The sequence below is a fragment of the Tribolium castaneum genome, chromosome 7 (genome assembly GCF_031307605.1).
Source record: "Tribolium castaneum strain GA2 chromosome 7, icTriCast1.1, whole genome shotgun sequence".
NCBI classification, from domain to species: Eukaryota; Metazoa; Arthropoda; class Insecta; order Coleoptera; family Tenebrionidae; genus Tribolium; species Tribolium castaneum.
The window spans coordinates 4204936-4228880 of NC_087400.1; the positions used below are offsets into that span (position 1 = coordinate 4204936).

At 31.3% G+C, this 23945-nt stretch overlaps 2 protein-coding genes across 5 annotated transcripts; one reads left to right on the top strand and one right to left on the bottom strand.

Moving 5' to 3' along the window:
* The first annotated feature begins 1409 nt into the window (after window positions 1–1409).
* Window positions 1410–18134, top strand: LOC107398763 (uncharacterized). 4 transcript variants are annotated; one of them, XR_010334896.1, is made up of 15 exons: window positions 1410–1531; window positions 1584–1807; window positions 1848–2066; window positions 2114–2277; window positions 3520–3886; window positions 3997–4286; window positions 4339–4611; window positions 5777–5996; window positions 6202–6485; window positions 6524–6700; window positions 6754–7090; window positions 11440–11581; window positions 11632–11783; window positions 11835–11992; window positions 12045–12226. XR_010334896.1 is itself a non-coding variant. In XM_064357970.1 (12 exons), the coding sequence occupies exons 1-12, from the start codon at window positions 1471–1473 to the stop codon at window positions 18131–18133; spliced, it is 3150 nt and encodes a 1049-aa protein (XP_064214040.1). In that variant the 5' UTR covers window positions 1410–1470; the 3' UTR covers window position 18134. The 4 variants fall into 4 exon arrangements, 2 of the variants coding, with proteins under 2 accessions (XP_064214040.1, XP_064214041.1); XM_064357970.1 differs by lacking the exons at window positions 11440–11581; window positions 11632–11783; window positions 11835–11992; window positions 12045–12226 and adding an exon at window positions 17600–18134; XM_064357971.1 differs by lacking the exons at window positions 11440–11581; window positions 11632–11783; window positions 11835–11992; window positions 12045–12226 and adding an exon at window positions 17587–17695.
* On the bottom strand, window positions 15211–16009 carry LOC103314427 (uncharacterized). The gene is made up of 2 exons (XM_008200503.3): window positions 15582–16009; window positions 15211–15527 (listed from the first exon to the last, which is right to left on the bottom strand). Exons 1-2 carry the CDS (start codon window positions 15907–15909, stop codon window positions 15268–15270), a joined length of 588 nt encoding a protein of 195 aa, XP_008198725.1. The 5' UTR covers window positions 15910–16009; the 3' UTR covers window positions 15211–15267.
* Window positions 18135–23945: the final 5811 nt, after the last annotated feature.

Genomic DNA, 23945 nt, shown 5'->3' on the forward strand with positions numbered 1-23945 from the left:
GACAAGGCTAAATTTTTGCCGATATTTTCCGAACGGTTAGTCGTAGTGACTTGATTCTTGAAAATTTGGATTTCGACGGTCATTTTACGATAGAAACACTTAATTCTAAGGACATGACTTTGAACAGAACGAAAATAATGCAGACTATTTGGTTTCTATAAATTTTGACAAAGCTAAATTTTTGCCGATATTTTCCGAACGCTTAATCGTAGCGAGTTGATTCTTGCAAATTTGAATTCCGCTGGTCATTCTACCTCAGAAACATTTAATTCTAAGGACATCACCTCGAACAGAACGAAAATAATGAAGACTATTTGGTTTCGATAAATTTTGACAAAGCTAAATTTTTGCCGATATTTTCCGAACGGTTAGTCGTAGCGACTTGGTTCTTGCAAATTTGGATTTCGACGGTCATTTTACGATAGAAACACTTAATTCTAAGGACGTGACTTCAAATAAAACAAAAATAATGCAGACTATTTGGTTTCGATAAATTTTGACAAGGCTAAATTTTTGCCGATATTTTCCGAACGGTTAATCGTAGCGAGTTGATTCTTGCAAATTTGGATTCCGCCGGTTATTCTACGTAAGAAACACTCAATTCTAAAGACATAACCCTGAATAGTTGAAAAATAATAAAGACTATTTGGTTTCGATAAATTTTGACAAGGCTAAATTTTTGCCGATATTTTCCGAACGGTTAGTCGTAGCGACTTGATTCTTGAAAATTTGGATTTCGACGGTCATTTTACGATAGAAACACTTAATTCTAAGGACATGACTTCGAATAGAACGAAAATAATGCAGACTATTTGGTTTCTATAAATTTTGACAAAGCTAAATTTTTGCCGATATTTTCCGAACGCTTAATCGTAGCGAGTTGATTCTTGCAAATTTGGATTTCGCTGGTCATTCTACCTCAGAAACACTTAATTCTAAGGACTTGACATCGAATAGAACGAAAATAATGAAGACTATTTGGTTTCTATAAATTTTGACAAAGCTAAATTTTTGCCGATATTTTCCGAACGGTTAGTCGTAGCGAGTTGATTCTTGCAAATTTGGATTCCGCTGGTCATTCTACGTTAGAAGCACTCAATTCTAAAGACATAACCCCGAATAGTTGAAAAATAATAAAGACTATTTGGTTTCGATAAATTTTGACAAGGCTAAATTTTTGCCGATATTTTCCGAACGGTTAGTCGTAGCGACTTCATTTTTGCAAATTTGAATTCCGACGGTCATTCTACGTTAGAAACACACTATTCTAAAGACATGATCTCGAATAGAACGAAAAAGAATTTTTTATGTGCTTAAAAATGGTGGAGGCGCCGGGCGAAAATATGTTGTCGAAAGCAATGTATACCGGGTTGATAATGTACTAGTTATTTTTTCGAAAAAAATTTTGTTTTGCCATTTTGTGTCAGTGACACTCAGTTATCTGACAAATTGTCAAAAAATTGAGTTAAAATGAATTTTCGGCCCTTAACTGAAGAATACGCCAACGTGGCTACAATTCCTGCTAATGTTGGTAAAAATAGTTCATTTTTGGACCAACCTTTCTCCTAAAACTTTTGGTCTAGCCCCTGTACCAGGCTCGTCCAAAGCCATCGAAAGACTTCTCACAAAACGCCAAAACGAACACAAATCCACTTTGGATTTCTTACGACGTGAATGCCGCAAAATTAACTTACAAATCGAGGACGAAATCAGGAATGAGGGAAACAGTCTGAAGGAAAGTTTGGGCAAAATTAAAGCACAACTAGATCGCGAAACTAGTGTTTTTAAAGACTCGGGGGAGGAAGAGGTTGGTTAAAATAATATAAAAAAAATTATGAGTTTCGTAGCTCGCTAATTTGTGCATTGGAACGTTTGAAACGTCGGTGCAAGATTTGAATAATCGCCGATTGGCGATTATTGACCAGTTTTACGATAAACTTCAAGATTTGGAGAAAAAAAGACTGAGGTTTTTCAAACGTGTTTTCAATGAAGCGTACCGGAAAACTGGAAAAATCAACCACTTGTTGCCCTATGACTTGGCCTATTTTTTTGACCAGGAAATCACAGTCGGACTGAATCACAATTTGTTTTCCTAACTAATTCTCACTTCTAGAAAACTAACGAAATTTCATTGAGCAATTATGGACACTATGCTCAAATACACACTGATTTGAAACTACAAATACAGGAAGAAATTCGTGTGTTTTTTCTAAATTTGCACGATCTTAAAGAAAGACACAAAGTGGCTGTTACCAACATGAGATGGAAAGAAGTTATGTAGGTTTTTTCTACGGAGGACTATAGGTTAGGAGGCGAAACGAGACACAAATTCTGTACCCAAAAAATTTAAAGTCCAACCAATTCACTAATTACGTGGCAAAAAACTGCAGAAATGTTGAGGTTTGCACTCTTAACTAACGAAAATTTTCGTGAGAAATATGAGAAAAACATTATTTAAAGTATAATATTTGCCCTTTGTTCCGTATTTTTCAAGACGCTGCAAACACGGTTAAAGATACAAGAAAAATGTAAAAAAGAAAGTTGTAGAGAATTAAATTTTCTACAAAAAAGTTCGCGAGACCACATTTCTATTGTCAACGGTTTAGGCCTTAAAGGCGTTCAAAGACGCTAAAGCCACATATTCGTCCGATTTTTCCGGTGGTAAAGTATTGGAAAGTTAATTTAAACCTAAACTGTACAAGATAGAAATATAGTGTCGTAGACTTTTGTATAGAAAATTTTGTTCTCTACAACTTTGCTCCTTACCTTTTTTTTGTAGCTTTAACCGTATTTCCAGCGTTTTGTTAAATATGCGACGATGCGTAAAGAATGATCAATTTTCGTTCCACTTTATATTTTTGCGAACGCTGCGAATACGGTTGAAGATAGAAAAAAAATGTAAAGGACAAAGTTGTAGAGAATTAAATTTTCTATAAAGAAGTCCGCGACACCATATTTCTATCTTTCACGGTTTAGGTATAAATTAACTTTCTAATACTTGACCACTGGCAAAATGAAGCAAATCCGTCGCTTTCGCGTCTTTGAACAACTTTAGGGCCTAAACCGTTGACAATAGAAATGTAGTCTCGCGAACTTTTTTAAAGATAATTTAATTCTCTACAACTTTTTTCCTAACATTTTTTTAGTATCTTAAACCATATTCGCAGCGTTTTGAAAAATATAGGGTAGAGTGCAAGTTGGTAAAAGTTTGACATTTTTTTAAATATAGTTTACGATTAAATTTTTTCATAATTTTTGTTTCCAACTATTGAGAATTTAATGCTCTATCTGCTAGTATTTTTTTGTTAGCCTTGTGCTAACCGTTTTACAAATACAACAATTTTTTCAAATTTATTGCTCTGAAAACTTAGACGGTTGAACAACTGCGCTCTCTGGCGACATTAACGGAACTATCAAAGCTGGGAACGTTTTATTTGTACGCCGTTTCGTATCCTACCCTTTAGATATCCGTAGTTTTGCCAAAGTTTGATATTTTTTTGAATAATTTTGCCTAATTAGCGTCCCCCGAGAGCACGTAATCGAGACTACAAAATTACCATTTTTGGGCTTTGGGGACCCGAATTATGCCGATGTTACTCTTCCAATGACTGCGACAGATTTGGCACAGTGGGAGCAAGGAATTCAAACGACTTTGGAAAGTTTGGACGCAAATGCCAAAAAACTGATCAGTTTGTATAAAATGGCAGTGCTTCAAATTTTTAACCGATTTTTCGACGATATGAAAGTTATCACAAATACTCTAACTGATGAGAGTGATCAGGCGAGTAATCATCTCAACTTGGAAGCTATTTCTTCTGAGCCTTATTATAAATCCCTGCTTGTGGATGTTGCAGAGCTCTACACTTGTGATATTGCGGAACTTCAAGTAATTTTCTAAATTTTAATCTAACACCAAAAAAAACATTTTTTTTATTAATTTGGGTTGAAAATTTTGAGAAATTTCGCCAAAAATTATACATTTGTACATAATTTTAGAATTTATGGACCAACATTACGACTTACATGGAATCAAACATTAACAACACTAACATATTTCTGAAAAACTCGGCCCACTTGTGGGACAACCACTTCGCACGTACCGACGAAATAAAAAAATTGGTTTTAAAAGAAATGACAAACTTGATCGAAAAACACCACAAATTGGCCCAAAATTTTGAAAAAAAGATGTACAATGCTCTGGATAAGTTACGAGAAGGTTCGTCCACAGCCAAACTCAATAAACATCTCAAAGAAGTGAATAAATTCTTGGACGCAACTGGAAATTTGTAATTTATTTTTATGAACCCAAATGTTTTTATTTTGTAAAAAAAAAATTAGGTATTCGAGCCAATGCGCAGCTGAGATTAAATTGTTGAAGAAATATTACGACTTGACTGAGCAAGAATGTGAATTGTTGATAAGCGAACTTGACCGGTTTCTGAGCGAAAACGCTGATAAGGAGCCGATACTTGAGAGGAAGAGTTGGCAAAATATTAATGGTCTGCAAGAACATGAACAAGTTTCGCCGACTAATTCTGAAGACGATTTGATTCCTTATCAGATGAAAAGTTGCCAGTATCAAGTGGACGCTGTCAATAATTGGATGTTTGGGTAACAATGAAGTAAACTACGGAGGACTATGAGTTAGGAGACGAAATGAGATACAAAATCGCGACCCAAAAAAATACAGCAAAGTAAAAAAAATTACTAATTATTCGGAAAAAAAAGCAGAAATGTTGAGTTTTCACTCTTAACAGACTGAAAAAACTGATTAAAATTTTCATAAGTAACATGTATTTTGAAATGTGTGCGGCGGCGCGTATTTTTCAAAACGCTGCGAATACGGTTAAAGATATAAAAAAAGTGTTAGGAAGATAGTTGTAGAGAACTAAATTTTCTTTAAAAAAGTCCCCAAGACCATATCTTTATCTTTAACGGTTTAGCCCCTAAAGTCGTTCAAAGGCGCTAAAGCGTCATTTTTCCGGTGGTCAAGTAACGAAAAGTTAATTTATACCTAAACCGTTGAAGATAGAAATATGGTGTCGCAGACTTTTTTATAGGAAATTTAATTCTCTACAACTTTGTTCCTTACATTTTTTTTGTATCTTCAACCGTATTCCCAGCGTTTTGATAAATATGCGTCAGTGCCCAAAGAATTACTGCTTAAATTTATTAATTTGCGTTCCACCTTATATTTTTGCGAATGCTGTGAACACGGTTGAAGATACAAAAAAAGTGTAAAGAACAAAGTTGTAGAGAATTAAATTTTCTACAAAAAAGTCCGCGACATCATATATTTATCTTCAACGGTTTAGGAATAAATTAACTTTGAAAAACTTGACCACCACCAAAATGACGCAAATCAGTCGCTTGAGCGTCTTTGAAAGACTTTGGGGCCTAAACCGTTGAAAATAGAGATATGGTCTCGCGGACTTTTTTGTAGAAAAATTAATTCTCTACAACTTTCTTCCTTACATTTTTCTTGCATCTGTAACCATATTAGCAGCGTTTTGAAAAATATGGGGCAGAGTGCAAACTGGTAAAATTTGACATTATTTTAAATATAGTTTACGATAAAATTTATGCGTCTGTACTTTTTTGTTTGCCTTGTGCTAACCGTTACACAAATACAACTATTTTTTCAAACTTAGACGGTAACTGCGCTCTCTGGAGCCATTAAGAGAACTATCAAGGACGGGAACGTTTTATTTGTATGTCGTTTCACATCCTAACCTTTAGATATCCGTATGCAGAAAAAAAAACCAAAAAATTTTAGCCTTTGGGAAGCGATTAAGTCGTACATGGTCACATGTCGTTCCGAATTATTAAATCAGGCTGAACAATGGATGGAAAAAGTCAAAACTAAACTTCGAAAAAGGCTCGAAATCAGAGAAGCCACTCTCAGACCAAGATATTCTCGAGTCAAAACAATGATCTATGACGTTAGGTTGAAAGAACTCGAAAATCATCAAACATTTATGCAAAAACTTGAAAATGTGTGTGTCTATTAACTTCGTAAATACAAAGTGTTCAAAAATGATTGTTCATCAAGTCGCCTATGGAATTCAAATTCAATGTGCCGCTTCATTAAAATGACTAACTCACCTTGACGGCATTCGCAATTCAAATTAAGCGGCACGTTATTTCAATTTTCATAGATGACTTGATGAACAATCATTTCTGAATAGTATGTACTTGTAGAAGGTACAAAAATACGTGGCTGACTCTCACCAATCGGTCGAACTTTCCAAGGAAAAACGAGTCAAAATTGTCGAAAATTTCGAATCAGAGATGAAAGAAATTGAAGAAAAATTAAAAAATGCAACAAAATCATTCCAAGTGGCGGCTTGTATTGAACAAACGAAGACGCTTTCGGGCGAAGTGAGGCGAAAATTTGACGAAACGTTTCACGAAAACTACAGTGAAATTGAACAAAACCGCAAAAACATCAATGCAATGATTTGCCACTTTGGCACTAGCATCAAGTGAACTTTTTCCGACTTTACGTAAACATCTCTCTCAGATTATTTTCAGAAGGGGGCGATTTTAGCCGTGACGAAGCCAAAATCTACAAGAAACGCTTCCAGAAAATCCAAAAAAGCGTTCCGAAAAAATTCAAAAAGGTTTATGCGGAGTTTGAGGCTTCCAAGCCCCCGATTTTGAACACTTTTCGACGAACTGAGATTGCGATTTTGGATCGGTATTTACTATTTACAATATTTTTTAATTGTTTTTTTGTAATTGTAATTGAAGATTGAATAAGTCTTTGCAAGAGTTCGAACATAATGAAAAAACATGTGACAAGATTAGGCAACTTCGTGAAAATATCCGCAAGTTGGCTTACGAGACGAAATTTAAAGTTCACCGAATCGATGCCTGCATTGATTATTTTAGAGATATGTCCAAAATTGAAATTTGGAAACGCAAACATTTTGATATTATGAGAAATGCGCTGCAGGAGTGTATTGAAAAAATCGTCGAAATTGGGAATTTTGTGATTGGCGATGGTGAGAATATTGGGAAGAGTTACATTTTTCAATTGAGTCAATTGATTGATTCCTCGTTTGAAGAAATTGAACAGTCGGCACAGGTAAGCTTAAATGCTTCTTAAAATACTTAAAATATTGCCACAACAATTGCAATATCACGAGCATATGAACAAAACCTCGTTAAAAACAGTCCCAAAAATTTTCTTTTTTTGATAAAAACCTCACTTATTTTACGGAAAATAATGTCCAAATTTGAGATTGAAAATTGAAATGGTCATTTTGTGGGTGAAAATAAATAATTTTGCGAAATTTTCTAAAAAAAGGTAAATAATATGCCTATGCTTATTATGCTCAAATAATTTTGCTTAACCAGACCAAAAAATTATCTATGAAGTTCTAAAACCTAGTTTTTGTCTTTTTTTTGAAACGTTCTAGCACATCTTTTAGCCAAAAATTAACTATTTTTTCTGTCCTATTTTGCATAAAATCGCTAGAGCAAACAAAAATTAAATGGAGGTCTTAGTTGGCTCTTTTTTTTAAACGAAATTTCGTTAAAAATTACAACGAAATTGATGAAAAACTTACTTTTTTTAATTTTGTTAAAATGACGAAAAATTCTCAAAACTTACCTCATTTTGCCAAGTTTTTCTATGATTTCTAATAAAGTTCTCCAGAAAATATCTCATGGTGAAACAAAAATTAAAACAGATTCCAAATCCTCAAATATTTTTTTGTCTAGGAAAGATAATTTTTGAACAAATTTTTGGTTTTGTGATCATGACGACTTATTTTTTTATGGTAGATAGAAAAAAAATTTTTGACGAAGATGTTTTATTTAGGTTATCTTGTACAATTTTAACAAGATTGCTGTAAAATTTTGCTCAGAAATATACTTGAAAATAGATAATTGACTAGGAAAAAGTCGTTTTTGGTCATTTTTAATTTTTATTTGTTGTTTATTTGTGTAGTTTGGAAAAATTAAAAACGACCATATTTCGTCCAATATCTTTAAAACTAAAAATCGTATAACAAAAGTAAGGCCAGATTTGGAATCCTCAGACAATTTTACAGTAAACGAACACATTTTTTATATAAATTTTTGGTTATTGTCATCTTGATGATTTTTTATTACTTACTTGTGATAGATTGGAAAAATTAAAATCGACCATATTTCGTCTAATATTTTTAAAATTATAAATCGTACAACAAAAATAGGGACAGATTTGGAATCCTCAGACAATTTTATGGTACACAAACACATTTTTTATATGAAGTTTTGTTTATTGTCATCTTGATGATTTTTTATTACTTACTTGTGGTAGATTTGAAAAATTAAAAACGACCATATTTCGTTCAATATCTTTAAAACAAAAAATCGCACAACAAAAGTAAACGCAGATTTGGAATCCTCAGACAATTTTATGGTAAACAAACACATTTTTTATATGAAGTTTTGATTATTGTCATCTTGATGATTTTTTATTACTTACTTGTGATAGATTTGAAAAATTAAAAACGACCATATTTCGTTCAATATCTTCAAAACTAAAAATCGTACAACAAAAGTAAAGACAGATATGGAATCCTCAGACAATTTTACGGTAAACAAGCATATTTTTTATGTAAATTTTTTGTTATTGTCACCTTTATGATTTTTTATTACTTACTTGAGGTAGATTGGAAAAATTAAAAACGACAATATTTCGTCTAATATCTTCAAAACAAAAAATCGCACAACAAAAGTAAACACAGATTTGGAATCCTCAGACAATTTTATGGTAAACAAACACATTTTTTATATGGAGTTTTGATTATTGTCATCTTGATGATTTTTTATTACTTACTTGTGATAGATTTGAAAAATTAAAAACGACCATATTTCGTTCAATATCTTCAAAACAAAAAATCGCACAACAAAAGTAAACGCAGATTTGGAATCCTCAGACAATTTTATGGTAAACAAACACATTTTTTATATGAATTTTTTATTATTGCCATCTTGATAATTTTTTATTACTTACTTGTGCTAGATTGAAAAAATTAAAAACGACCATATTTCGTTCAATATCTTCAAAACTAAAAATCGTACAACAAAAGTAAAGACAGATATGGAATCCTCAGACAATTTTACGGTAAACAAGCATATTTTTTATGTAAATTTTTGGTTATTGTCACCTTTATGATTTTTTATTACTTACTTGAGGTAGACTGGAAAAATTAAAAACGACAATATTTCGTCTAATATCTTCAAAACTAAAAATCTTTTAACAAAAGTAGAGACAGATTTAGAAACTTCAGACAATTTTACGGTAAACAAACACATTTTTTATATGAATTTTTGATTATTGCCATCTTGATAATTTTTTATTACTTACTTGTGCTAGATTGAAAAAATTAAAAACGACCATATTTCGTTCAATATCTTCAAAACTAAAAATCGTACAACAAAAGTAAAGACAGATATGGAATCCTCAGACAATTTTACGGTAAACAAGCATATTTTTTATGTAAATTTTTGGTTATTGTCACCTTTATGATTTTTTATTACTTACTTGAGGTAGATTGGAAAAATTAAAAACGACAATATTTCGTCTAATATCTTCAAAACTAAAAATCTTTTAACAAAAGTAGAGACAGATTTAGAAACTTCAGACAATTTTACGGTAAACAAACACTTTTTTTATATGAATTTTTGATTATTGTCATCTTGATGATTTTTTATTACTTACTTGTGGTAGATTGGAAAAATTAAAAACGACCATATTTCGTTCAATATCTTCAAAACTAAAAATCGCACAACAAAAGTAAAGGCAGATTTGGAATCCTCAGACAATTTTACGGTAAACAAACACATTTTTTATATAAATTTTTGGTTATTGTCATCTTGATGATTTTTTTTTATTTACTTGTAGTAGTTTGGAAAAATTAAAAACCACCATATTTCGTGTAATATTTTCAAAACTAAAAATCGTACAACAAAAATAAGGACAGATTTAGAATCCTCAGATAATTTTATGGTAAATAAACACATTTTTTATATAAAGTTTTGGTTATTGTCATCTTGATGATTTTTTATTACTTACTTGTGGTAGATTGGAAAAATTAAAAACGATCATATTTCGTTCAATATTTTTAAAACTAAAACTCGTATAACAAAAATAAGAACAGATTTGGAATCCTCAGACAATTTTACGGTAAACAAACACATTTTTGATATAAATGTTTGGTTATTGTCATCTTGATGATTTTTTATTACTTACTTGTGGTAGATTGGAAAAATTAAAAACGATCATATTTCGTTCAATATTTTTAAAACTAAAAATCGTATTACAAAAGTAGGAACAGATTTGGAATCCTCAGACAATTTTACGGTAAACAAACACATTTTTTATATGAATTTTTGATTATTGTCATCTTAATAATTTTTTATATTACTTACTTGTGGTTGATTGGAAAAATTAAAAACGACCATATTTCGTCTAATATTTTTAAAACTAAAAATCGTATAACAAAAGTACGGCGAGATTTGAAATTCTTACTCAGTTTTACATCAAATAGCCATACTTTTGATATAAATTTTTGGTTACTGTAATCTTGATGATTTTTTTATTGGTATAAAGTTAATCAAAATTTTGAGCCAGTGATTTTTTCGAAATATTTGAACAATAATTTTGACTTATTGCTATAGTTTCACTCAGAAATAGATAATCACGTAGTTAAAAGGACTACAAGTTGGTTTTTATTAATTTTTAGTTGATTGGAAAAATTTGAATCAACGGTATTTCGTTTAATAACTCGTAATATTTCCAAAACTACCAATCGTAGAACAAAAATGAAAACAGATTTGGAATCGTCAGAAAATTTTCCTTCCAAATAGGTAAAAATTTTCAAAAAAAAGATCAAAAGTAACGGTTTTGTTTTTGAATTAAAAACTCAGTTTTCTCGAAATTTTTTTTAGCGAAAATCTAAAATGACACAATTTTTTCTAGTCTGCAGAAATTTCCCACAAGATCATTGTATTGATTTTTCTTGAATGTTATAAAAAATAAAAGCCGAAAATAATTTTACCAAAAAAACATTATCAGATTAAATTTGTTGCCAACTTGAGTATCTTGGTGAATTTATTTCTAGTTGTGGCAACACTGTGTTCCCTGTTACGTAAGTTTAAGGGGCACATTGTGAGAGTACCGTAAGTAGGTATTACCAAAATTTGGGTAATAGATTTCAAACGACGTCCAAAATTAAAATTTGCCATAATACTTATGCAATTCATAAAACTGCAATGTTTCGAGGTCATTTCTCGCCAAGGCGATGACTTTAATTAAATCAACACTAGCGGTCACTCGAGTGACCCAAGACGCAAAAACCAAAAACGGCCCCAAAATGCCACCAAAAAAATTAAAAAGTACAGTTTAATCCTAATTTAATAAAGTGCATTTTTTTATTGCAGTCCATTATCTTATCACTTATCAGATATGGGCACGTTCGGTCAACGGAGCTGCATTTGCGTTCAGTAAATAGGTACAAACAAATGCGCAATGCACCGAAACAAGCTCCCTTTCGTGCTGTTTTTTCTGTGTAATTTTGACCAAGTGAGTACTTAAATATTGAATTAGTTGTTAAAAAATGATAATTGTTTTAGGCTTTTTCTCGTATTATTTGCAACAAACGCAAAAATGTCAATTACAGTCCAGAAATTATGGAGCAAACCCTCGGCAAAGACATGTATTATTGCAAAGCACGTTGGGAAAACTGTTGTCCCGAGGGCTGTTGCTCGATTTTCAGTGACCCTTGGTACAAAAGTCCATCAATTAGTCGCACAATTAATTAGCTTCCCAATTTTAGGTTCATTTTTGCCATTGTTACGGTAATTGTACTCTCCATTGTCATTTTTTGTTACTTTTTGAGAATGTATGCGAAACGGCAAAGAGAAGTTCGCAGAATTAGTCGGATCAGAATGCAAGTTGTGGATCCGCCTTTGCAAGAAATACCACGTTGTCAAAGTAAAGAAAACAAGTTGTTTCATTTGCGTAAATATGACAAATTCGTTTTTAGGAAGTGACATTGTGAGGGGTTCCCCGAAAGTAGAGCCTGATAGGAGTGGGCTGTTGCCAACGTATGACGAAGCAATAAAAGAAAGTCGCTAACATAGACAGAATTTTTTATACTTAATTAAGTATGTTGGTGGTAATTTCGAATGTAAAGTTGTAAATTTTTCAATATAGTGACACAGAAAAGACTGTTGTTTCAGTTTATTCCTAAACACTTACCTCTCCCATATATGAAAGAATAAAAAAAAATAAAAAATAATTCAAACATAATGAGTTAATGAGACATTACGTGGAAATTATTTTATTATTTCAACAAAAGTAGCAGAACATTAGTAAAAATTATTAAATAATTAAAAAATTGGAAATTTTATTAACAAAAGAAAAGAAAAATCTGCACTATATCATTAAAAATCCACATATTTCAACAGTAACTGTTAATAAATGATTCAATAATAGAATGATATTACGTGGTATTAGTAGCGTAGTACCTAGTACCTGGTTAATTCTTAAATCAATAACAGTCAGACGAAAAAGTAATAAGTTTTTAGCTCGAAATGACGTTTTCCATTTAATGTCAAGACTGATTCATTGAAATTTTACCGAAATGGACGTCACATTTGATAGAGAAATTTGGTCAGATATCTAAAACGACGTACAAATAAAATGTCCCCGTCCTTGATAGTTCCGTTATTATCACCAGAGGCGCTCTTGTTGCATTATTGTTCAAGTTTTCAGAGCAATGAATTTATAAAAATAGTTGTAATTAAATAACGGTTAGCACAATGCGAATAAAAAAAATACACACTGATAAAACATTAAATTCTCAATAGTAAGAGGTAAAAATAATGCAAAATTATATCCCAAACTATATTTAAAAAAATGTCAAACTTTTACCAATTTGTACTCTGCCCCCTATTTTTCAAAACGCTGCGAATACGGTTACAGTTGCAAGAAAAATGTTAGGAAGAAAGTTGTAGAGAATTAATTTTTCTACAAAAAAGTCCGCGAGACCATATCTCTATCGTCAACGGTTTAGGCCCCAAAGACGCTTAAGCGACTGATTTGTGTCATGTGGCCGGTGGTCAAGTATTGCAAAGTTAATTTATTCCTAAACCGTTGAAGATAAATATATGGCGTCGCAGACTTTTTTGTAGAAAATTTAATTCTCTACAATTTTGTTTCTTACACTTTTTTTGTACCTTCAACCGTATTTGCAGCGTTTGCAAAAATATGAGGTGGAACGCAAATTAATAAATCTAAGCGATAATTCTTTGCGCACCGTCGCATTTTTATCAAAACGCTGGGAATACGGTTGAAGATATAAAAAAAATGTAAGAAACAAAGTTGTAGAGAATTAAATTTCCTAGAAAAAAGTCCTTGACATCATATTTCTATCTTCAAGGGTTTAGGTACAAATTCACTTCCCAATACTTAACCACTGGCAAGTTGAAGGAAATCCGTCGTTTGAGCGTCTTTGAGCGTTGCTAGGGCCTAAACCGTTGAAGATAAAGATCTAATCTTCTGATTTTTTTAAAGGAAATTTAATTCTCTACAACTTTTTTCTAAACATTTTTATTATATCTTTAACCGTATTCGCAGCGTTTTAAAAAATACAGAACAAATAGCAAATTTTAAATTTTAAATATTTTTTTGTCATGTTTCTTATAAAAATTTTAGTCGTTAGCTTTTTTCAGTTTGTTGAGAATGCAAAGCTCCACATTTCTCCATTTTTTTCCAAGTAATTAGTGAATTGGTTCAATTTAAATTAATTTAAACCGAGACAACGTTCGAAGCGCCCTCATTTTTACAGTGCCGTACTACATCTTTGGGTGCGATTTTGTATCTCGTTTCGTCTCCTAACTCATAGTTCTCCGTAGTTTTAACCAAATATTACAAAATAAGTAGGTAATCTCACTTAAAAACAAAAGCCAGAATATTATCAGTTCGACTTTTTTGTGACTTTTTGGCCTGTTTTTAGCAAAATTATTGAAATGAAACTAACCGAGTTTTTGTTAAAAAACGTGCCACAACGTTTGGAAAATTCTAAATAATCTAACAAGCGACCAGAAATAAATGACAAATAATAAAAATTAAAATAAATAAATAAATAAATTACATACATGACAAAAGAGATTGCAGTTCGTCTTAGCAGAAGGAAATTTGTTCAAAAATCTTATAAATCCAACGAAAGAAGTCAAAATAACGTAAATTTTTTTAAATTAATATAAAAATTATCAAAAGTAAAATAGTACCAATCAAAGCAACGAAAAATAAAAAAATTAGGAAATGAATGTGAAATATGGGAAGCTAAGAAACTAATGAAAAGCAGAAATACTGAAAATAAAATTAAATGGAACACCAGTTTTTTTGCTTCTTAAAGATCATAAATTTCAAATTCCCAAATTAATAACTAAAAAGACATAAAGATTTTTGACCTAGTTTGATACATTTGTGAGTTTTTGATGAAAAACTTGCGAAATGTTTTAGCTTGAACACGAAAACAGCGAAATTCCAGATGATTTGACCGACATTTACAAAATAATCAAACAACAGTTTTTTGCTCAGTATAATCGCCTAATGATTGGTCCGTTTTACAATTGGGAGTGCAATCTCCCACCCGATATCCAATGACAAACGCTTCAATCGTCTTGCAATTTTTTGTGCACCAGATAAACAAGTAGGAGGTGATGTTTACATTTTTATTGGTCAATTACTCATTCCTGGAACAAATGAGAGTCTAGTGAGAGAACCAGTTTAAGGGCCGGTCTTTCTCACGATGCAAATAAAATGGTCGATACTGATGAGTTTTTGTAATAATTTGATTTTTTGATAAAACACACTTTATTTTAATTTATTACACAAAACTGATAATCCTAGAAAAGTAGGACTTTCGCACAATTAATTAAAATCAATAGTCAGTTTGGAAAAATTAATAAATAATTACAATTATAATCAATTATTAAAATAAATACATTTTTAAAACCAAAATTAATAATTCCAAAATTGTCAAATCCGATGCAAAAATTGTTTAAAATTAGAACTGGAAAAAAGAAACAAAAATAAATTGAAACATTAGATTTTAAATAAAAAACCAATACACAAAAACTACAAAATTGCAAAATAAGAACATTAATAGTAAAAAATCCTGTTGGGAAAGTTAAAAAAAAGGAAATTTTAGCAATTATTTTTTATTAACACCAAAACAACACAAAACACCCACTTTTTCCCTAAATCCTTCCACAAACTTGCGGACTGAGTTTGGCCGGTTCTTTGTACCATTCTGGGTCCTGAGCCACCCCCCTCCTCCGATAAAACGACTCCTTAATAATCTGTTGTCTGGCAAACGGACTCCCTCTTATATTTTTACTAAACTCATACATATTCCATCCGTACTGAAAACTGGTCGTTTCAGGAAAATAATATCGTTTTTCCGGTATTATCTTGTAGCGTTCTTGTAAATAAGCCTTTCGTCCCTGATTTATCGAACCTGGAGCTGGTTTTTAGAGCCATTTGGCCAAAAAAAACACAGCAAAATCCATACTTGCATACAGCAAATCCTTGACTTGTTTATCGACAGGTCGCATGATGCTATGAAGAGCTGCTTCCTCAACAAGAGGAGGTGCATTATCGTGCACCACAGTGTGTCGTTTTTCGATGGTTTTGAAGTAGTTGTTCATGCGTTCTTTGAGCTCTTCTTTGACTTCGTCAGGGACTTGTCTCAGGTGGACTTTATTGGCGATTTCGTCCAAACGGGCTTCGTTTTTTTTGAACCATTTCAAGCGGAGTTTTTCCTCGATTTCGATGAAATAACTCCAAACGCGTTGTTTGTCGAGAGGGATGCCTCTCATTGTACGTTTTTTCTCGTCCATTTTGCACACACAAAAATTTAGACTGACTTTTCACCGTCAATTTGGCACTTTAAACGACAGATTTGGTGACATTTTAACTAATTGGACAACAGACAAGGAATCGTGGAAGCAATTCATTTAAAAATTCATGCTCAGAAACTAGGAACAGATTAAACCCAAATTTAAAATTTAAAATAAGCAAAATACAAGACTTAAAAAAGTTTGGAAATAAATTGTAAACACTCTGTAGTAATTAAAATTAATCAAACTTACTTAATAAGTCTTAAAAAACAAGCACTGTTTTTATTTTTTATTAATTTTTAAAACTCAAGGTGGAAAATCGTGTTTTTTTTGTTTTTATTTTTTTAACTATAATCCCTGAACCGATTTGAAAAAAACTTTAGGGACATGTAAGAAACTAAAAAGGTATTAAAATGAGTACAAAAAAATAATAGCTTGCCATTAAAAAAATGTATAATTATGACGTCATACTTTTTTAGGGACACTCTGTATAGTCAAAAATATTTTCCTGAAATGTGTCCTAGAGTATAAATACCAGCTAGAGAAAACCATAACTCCAACTTTAATAATAACTGAGCTATAGAAGATGGAAGTTGAGCTGACCACCCTATATTTAAAACCATTATACAGGTTGTTAAGAACTGGCTTAGCAATATTTCGTGTGTGAATTTGTCATGATCAGACGAGTTCAAAATCCTTATATCATTTTTCCAAAAAGTGCGTACTTTCTTTAGATTTTTTTATTAACCCACCTGTTGAGAGCCACTGTGTGGTTTATTAGCAGTTAATTTTTTTATTAAACAAAATGGAGATGGTGGCAAAAAATTTTTTTTTGTAAAATTTAATAACAAAACACAAGTTGAAGTAGAAGAATAACGTAGTGGGCCATGAAGTCAATTTACCTCTTAGTTCAGCGGTTCTCAAAATTTGGGACTTTAATTTCAAAACGATTTTTTGAAAAAACTATGTATTTTTAATTTACGTAAATTTATATAAAGTTATTGGAAGTTTTATACAAAGAGCTTTTCTTTTTTGCTTGCTTTATTTTATAAGAGAGGATTGTTTTTTGTTTATTTTTTGTGTTTAGGTTTCATATTAAGTGTTTTTATACTGATTATTAAAAAAACATAAAAAAAAAATTGTTTTTTGTAAAATAAGGCAGAAATAAAAATAAAAATTCTTCTGTGTTTAATTGTCAATATTTTTTTATTTATGATTAATTTTTATAAATTTTTTTCTTATTATCTGAAAGATAAAAATGTGTAGTATTTAAAACAGTAAACAAAAATGTCGGTTGACATTAAAAAAAAATTAAAATGACGTAACAACTCAAAAACGCATAACATTACAAATGTGACTATGATGTCAAAATATACTATTTGGAGAAATAAAATCGACCTGTTTGAAAATTTTTTTGAAAAAAGTCATTAACAGAGATATGAATTTTGTGTTATTTATAGTTCAGTCAGTATTTAAATGTACAATTAAAGTGATTATGAAATAGTTTTATTTATATTATGTTTTATATTACATTTATTTCATTTATTATATATTAATATTATTTATATTATTATATTTATTTTATTATTTATAAGAATAGCGGATCATCTCCAATCGTTAAATAGTTTTGAGTTAAAGTCGCCATTAGATTTAAACTAACAATTAAATTTGTTTAAGCTGTGTTTTTAAGGGTTTCTATGCCACGCACGGAGCTATAATCAACCAAGGGAAGATTCAGCCAACTTTTGCCGATTTTGTGGAAGAAGTTGGGAAAAATTACGACGGGTTTAGAAAACAAGTTGAGATTCACTGTCTTGAATGTGCGGAACTTTTGATAAAGCACGTTCTAAAATTGATTAAAATCAATGATGAGGTTTTGGACGATTTGGTCAAAAAATTCCCTTCCGTGAAGCAAACTGTTATCGAGGAGGAAAGCGAATTGAGTGAACAGTTGAGTCAAGAGTCGATTGAGTTGGAAGAGAGGAAGGTGTTTCTAAAGGAGGCAAAATCTGTTCAGTCAGTGAAAAGTTGCAATTCAGCTGTGAGGGAAATCGTTTTGAAAAATGAGCAACGTGTGCAGACTTTGCACTCTATCGTGATGAAACTGTTGGAGCATTTGAGGGTCAAGCTGGATGTTATGGAAGATTTTGTCCAAAGTGGTGAAGACGATTGTGACGATGCTGACATCATGAAATTTTTTGTAGACTTTATTAATCAAAAATAAAAGGGCAAATTACAAAAATTTGTTTTTCTTTTACTCCAAAATAAAAATAATGTTTTAAAATAGTTATTTACTTAACGATTTTGGAAAGTACTATTTGCCACATGAGCACTCGCTGCGCTCGTGTCGCATGAAATACAAATGTGGGAAGTTGTTTTTCAAAAAAGTTAGGAACAATATTTTTTGTAGCGAATCTCTCAAAAAAAATTAAAAATCAATATTTTTATAATTTGTTTTTTTTTTGCTAATGGGTTGGCAGCATATCGTAAAAAATAATCGTAGCGTTACCAACCAGCCATTACAATTTGCTAAAAACTCATTCGTTTGAGAGCAATTAGAGGAGATGTGGAGAGAGGTGTTTTAAAAGTTGCATATAACAAAAGCTTACAACACGTCAGATTATTTAAAAACAATATAACTATAATTTATTATAACAAATTATATGTAATTTTTTATAAATAAATGCAAACTATAAAGTGATGTTTGCTTCAAGTAAAAAAATTAAAAAATATTATGTTTTAAAATAATGTTTTAGAACGATATTAATAGTAATGTTTTTAATTTTTTATAAAAAAATAAAACTGATATAATAAATTATAGTTACAATATTTTAAAATAATTTTACGTTTGGTAAGCTTTAGCTATATGCAACTATCAAAACATTTCGCTCAACATGTCGTCTAAATGCAATTTCCAATCGTAATAACAAAAAATTCCGCTTTTTTAATCCGCTTCAAATGATATAATAATTAGATTTTTTTATTGTAATGACAATCAATTCCATCACAACGAAAGATACACTGATCTCAAATTACATTATTTCAAATTTTTGTAAGATTAGTACAATGTGTTCAAAAATGATTGTTCATCAAGTCATCTATGAAATTTTAATGTAATATGTGCCGCTTAATTTAATTGTGAATGTCGTCAAAGCGACAAAATAATACAAAAAGGCTTCGAATCTGAAAACTAAAGAGAACACAACACCAAAAATCACGGAAATATAAGACACAAATGAAGACAAAACCTACACTTGAAACAACTTTGCCCAAAAAATGCAAAAAAAGTGAGTAAAAAGCTATTTCAAAAATTTGATAAAGATGACAATACTTAGACTACAAAAGTCCTTTGAACGAAGCGGCACATTTAATTTGAATTCCATAGTCGACTTGATAAACAATCATTTTTGAACACATTGTATTTATGATTTCTAAGTGTACCAATAAAAAAATAACGTAAATTGTTCGTGGATAAATGGTCTTTAAAACACTTGTGCTTTTTAAAGACCTCAGTACCCATTTATACAATGTGTTTTTAAATGATTCTCATCTAGTCATCTGTGAATTTCCTATGTAAAGTCAGAAATACCGCTTTAAAGAATTAATGACAGGCATTGAGACACCAAATATTACCATTCAGTCACCAATTTAGAAAAAAGTTTCGACAATAAAAAGTTTTCTTCCACAGTGTAACAATTTAGTTGCATTTTAACGAAATTTTTAAAATTAATTAATTGACAATTTGTAAATTTCACAACTGACAGTTTTGACATTTATTGACAGAGCATTCAATTAACCAGAGCGGCACAATTTTTTTACATGTAAACCAATTTCAAAGTTAACTAGGTGACAATCATTTAAAAACACATTGTACTTTAATATACTTCTCTTATAGGTATTAATATGTTGTTGCTTGTTCCATAGATACAAGTAGAAGTAGTACACCTTTTTTCTACAAGTTTTTTCTACAAAAATTTCCCAATGTACCTATAAGAGAAAACGTATTATACACGTAAAGAAAAGTTGGCATTATATGCATTATCACTCAAAGATAATGAACAACTTTTCTTTACTTGTATAATAAACTACTATAAAGAATGTAAAAGTATAAATAAATATTGGGGAAAGTCAAAAAATAATTCTAAAAAAGTAATTCTACTTATAATACGAAGAAAAGTTTAGTTTTCAGTTCTAGAAAATAGAAACGACTTATTTAGAACAGACTCAGAGAAAAATCTTGAGAAGAGAACGCAACTAGAGAAGTATTTTGAAAAGACACGAATAAGAGTCTAAGAAAAATTTTGAAGAATGTTTATGAATTTATTTTATTTTACGTAATTTTTTGTTATTAACACACGAGAATAAATGTCTTGATAACTTTATAATGGAAGGAAATCTCGATGAAATTATTAGGGGAGCTCGGGAAAAATTAGAAGAAATGAGCAAAAAAAGGCCAAATTTTTATAGAGATTTTGGTATAATTGACTCTGTAAAGCGTGTAACTCGATATTTAGTAAATTTTCGTAAAGTTTCTGATTCAATATGCTTGTTAGATAACCGCAGCCTTCAAAATGGCGCTTGTTACTTCATTAGCTGTCCGTCGAGCCATGAACCTGTCTAGAAATGATCAAAGTAAACAATTATCATCGTGGACAAGTTCAATGAAACAACGACCTCAGTTGTGCCGCTGAAACAACCTAAACTTCCAATAAGTAAGAAAATTAGTTGAATAGAAAAGTGGTCGGCCATCACGCGTGTCGCTCCATTGTTTGTAGGTTTTTTCGCAAACTGAAACACCTCTACCAAGAATACGCATTCGACAAATTACCGGTTAGCACAAAACTAGTATCGAGCATTGAACTCTCCTAGCCGATAAATTAATAGATGCTAAATATAAGACAAACAAGAGGAAAAAACCGTTGCCGGGCCAATAACCGCCATTTTGTGATTTTTCCCTTAACGGAAAACGTTTCTCACGCGGCTAATTGTGGCTTTTTTCTTCTTCGTTGCGAGATCTGGTTTGAAGGTGATTGGCAAGCGGTTGCAGACTGCATAGCTCAAGACGCGGCAAAAACTTGCCTAGACTTTTATGTCATCGCAGTTTAGCTCTTGTATGGATGCGATATAAAATTATATGTGCGTTTGCGGCGCATACACGTTAGCCATCATTCTTCGGGACTTGTAAGGAAGGCCGTTACTGAGCTAGAGCTATTGCAGCGGAGTCAAGCGATGCAACATTCATTAGTTCGTTAGATACAAGGGGAAAAAGCGCAAAATTGCGGCCTTTGAGGAATTATTAAAAGGAGGAAAGCTGTAAATTCGCGACCGACAAGCCGAAAGTCTTTGTTTGAAGCGATTTCAAAGAGTGGTTAATGTCGGCTGATGCCATCTTGGCATCTTGTGAAGTATTCTGCAAAGAATTCCATGTAATAAACTACAATTAGCGAGCAAATTTAACATTGCTTCTCGAGATGACACTAGAAACTACAGTACCGCAACTTTTTTCAACTGCATTTTTGGAAAATTCATAAAAAATTAGATTACACCTATTTTTTTATTTTTATAAATTTTCAGTATTAAGGCCAAAAAAGCAATTTTCGATCGCGTGACGTAGTAGGCCGAGCCACTCCCACTTTAAAGCGCGCATGCGCATTCACTGTGAACGCATATTTCGAACATTTCGACGAATTGAATGATCAAAGAAGGCCTGGGCGACAGTTTTCATGATTTGTATCAACTGATTTAGGTTAATTTTTGTATTTCTTATGTTCTCTGTGCTGTGTTTGCTTATTGTCATCACTAAAAACATTATATGAACCTAACTTTTGATTTGCGCTTGCATCTAGAATGCGCACGTCAGGTTAGTGAACCAATCAAAAAGCTAGTGGGCGGTTCACGGCCTGTGACGTCAGGATGACTTAAAATTTATTTTTTGAGCATTCTTTCAAATTTTTGTCATAGATCTCGTAGAAATTTTGTTGTTTTTCTCAAAATTTGTGGGTCGAGCCCATAATACCTTGATAATGGGAATGTTTGTCTTTGTTAGCTGGTCCAAAATATTTGAACAAGAAGAAAGGTTGTTGGAATCAGCCCCGGGGTCACGATTCTATAAGGAAAAGAGCACAAAAAAGACAAACATTGCAATTGCACGTTAATTACACACTCGTTTTTTGCATAATGTTTATATGCAATTCAAGTTCTTTCGATCTGTTATCGTAAATCATTGTTTTTCTTTAACCATATCGCGGTTTACGTGTTGTTTGAGTGTTTACTTCTTTTTATCACTTCAGTAACTCAACACTAGGGAATGACTTGTAACTATTTCTTGTGTTCTGTTCTGAAGTTTTATTGAATGCGGAAATAAAATTATGACGTTTTTTTACCCATTTTTGTAAATTTTTGGCTTCGTTACGCTTGAAATCACCTCCTCAAAATACTAATGTAAAAGAAATGTTTCCATAAAACCAAAAAAAATTCACTTTGTGAAAATTGTCGTTTCGCTTTAAATGATTTAACTTTAAAAAATAAATAAATTTCTAATTTAATAATTTTTCTAAGGATTACTGTTTTCAGTATGATTTTCAGAAATAATTTCCTCCATTTTTCTTTATATTCTTTATATCAACATTAATATCTTTTCTAAAATTTACGTAAGTAGGCCTTGAAACTGGCAAAATTGTACAAAGAGCGTCTTGAATTACACCCAAATTACGCTAAGACGTAAAGAATACCTACATATACAGGGTGACCGTTGATAAGGACGTGCTCGCGATATCTCCTACACTGTCAAATATATCGAAATAAATTAAATGGCACTGCAAATGGGAAGTCAAAGTGCACGTCCTAAAATTATTTTGCCCTATACAGGGTGTTTCATTTTTACAGTGCAGCCTTCAACATAGTTTTTTTAAATGGCACCCCCTGTATATTTGTACATACTTAAATGTGCACTTTTTAGGCTTTATAAATCAGTTTAGTTTTTGCAATTTGCTTTAACCGTTCAGAAGTTGTTTAATTTTTTCTACAATTTTGTGCGCCTGCAGGCCCATAATTAAAAAATCGCAGTGCGCTTGGTTTTTGAGATATTGAGTTGGGATTTTGTCCGTGTGTAAACAACTGTCGGGGGTATTTTTCGGCGACAAGACTGTCCATTTGCATTGTAGTATTACCATACTGTGACACATTCATTTTGTTAAACTTTGAAGGACCATAACATAATTTTTTCAAATAGCATCCTCTGTATTTTATTACTAAGTATTATTCAGCATCTTATTGTACATCTTTTTCACACCTTAAATTTTTTTCAAAAGTTAATAGTTTCGAAGATAACTCGGTTTTTCTGAAAAATGCCCACAAAATCTCTTAGATACCATCGTAGTGTGCCATGTAAAACAATAAATTCTGACACAACACAATCAGACTGGCGTTTTTTGTACGTGATGTTTTGATTTTGTTGTGAAAATGAATTTTTCATGTAAAATGCATACAAATCTCATCGAGATAAAACTTTAATTTTGATAAGAAATCGTTAAATAAAAATAAAAAAAAACGACGACACTACCAGAGAAAATATGCAAGAAAGAATTATAAAAGCTTTTCGTAGAATTGATCAAATCACATTAGAAGCGGTAAATTTTTAAAAAGAATAGACCAATAAATTACTTTATAATTTAAGAAAGCCGTCATTTAAATAGTTTTGTTACTGCAAGTAATAAGTTATCGCTGTTGATTTGTTATACCTCAGTTTTTTTATTTCTTTATTTCTCCATTGTAATTTTCTGTCTTTTTATTTAATAATTTCTTGTCAAAATTTTATTAAAATTTATGTCTTTTATTCTCTTTTAAATCTTACTTCTCTCATTCTTTCTCTTTTTTTGTCTGTTTCCTCAATAATATTATGCAACCAGAAAGCATTTCCGGAATAGGTTTAAAAAATCTTGCTTTTTTATGATGTCTGCCATAATATTTCAACGTATTTTTTCAAAAAACAGTATTTTTTGTTACTAAAAGAGTACAGTCCTGGGCAAAATAGTACA

Coding starts and splice junctions, on each gene's coding strand:
- LOC107398763 (XM_064357970.1), top strand. CDS start 1,471: ATGAATTTTCGGCCCTTAACTGAAGAATACGCCAACGTGGCTACAATT. Junction 1,808..1,847: donor AAGACTCGGGGGAGGAAGAG/GTTGGTTAAAAT, acceptor TGAGTTTCGTAG/CTCGCTAATTTGTGCATTGG. Junction 2,278..3,519: donor ATGAGATGGAAAGAAGTTAT/GTAGGTTTTTTC, acceptor TTGCCTAATTAG/CGTCCCCCGAGAGCACGTAA.
- LOC103314427 (XM_008200503.3), bottom strand. CDS start 15,909: ATGGACGAGAAAAAACGTACAATGAGAGGCATCCCTCTCGACAAACAA. Junction 15,528..15,581: donor CAAGGATTTGCTGTATGCAA/GTATGGATTTTG, acceptor AACCAGCTCCAG/GTTCGATAAATCAGGGACGA.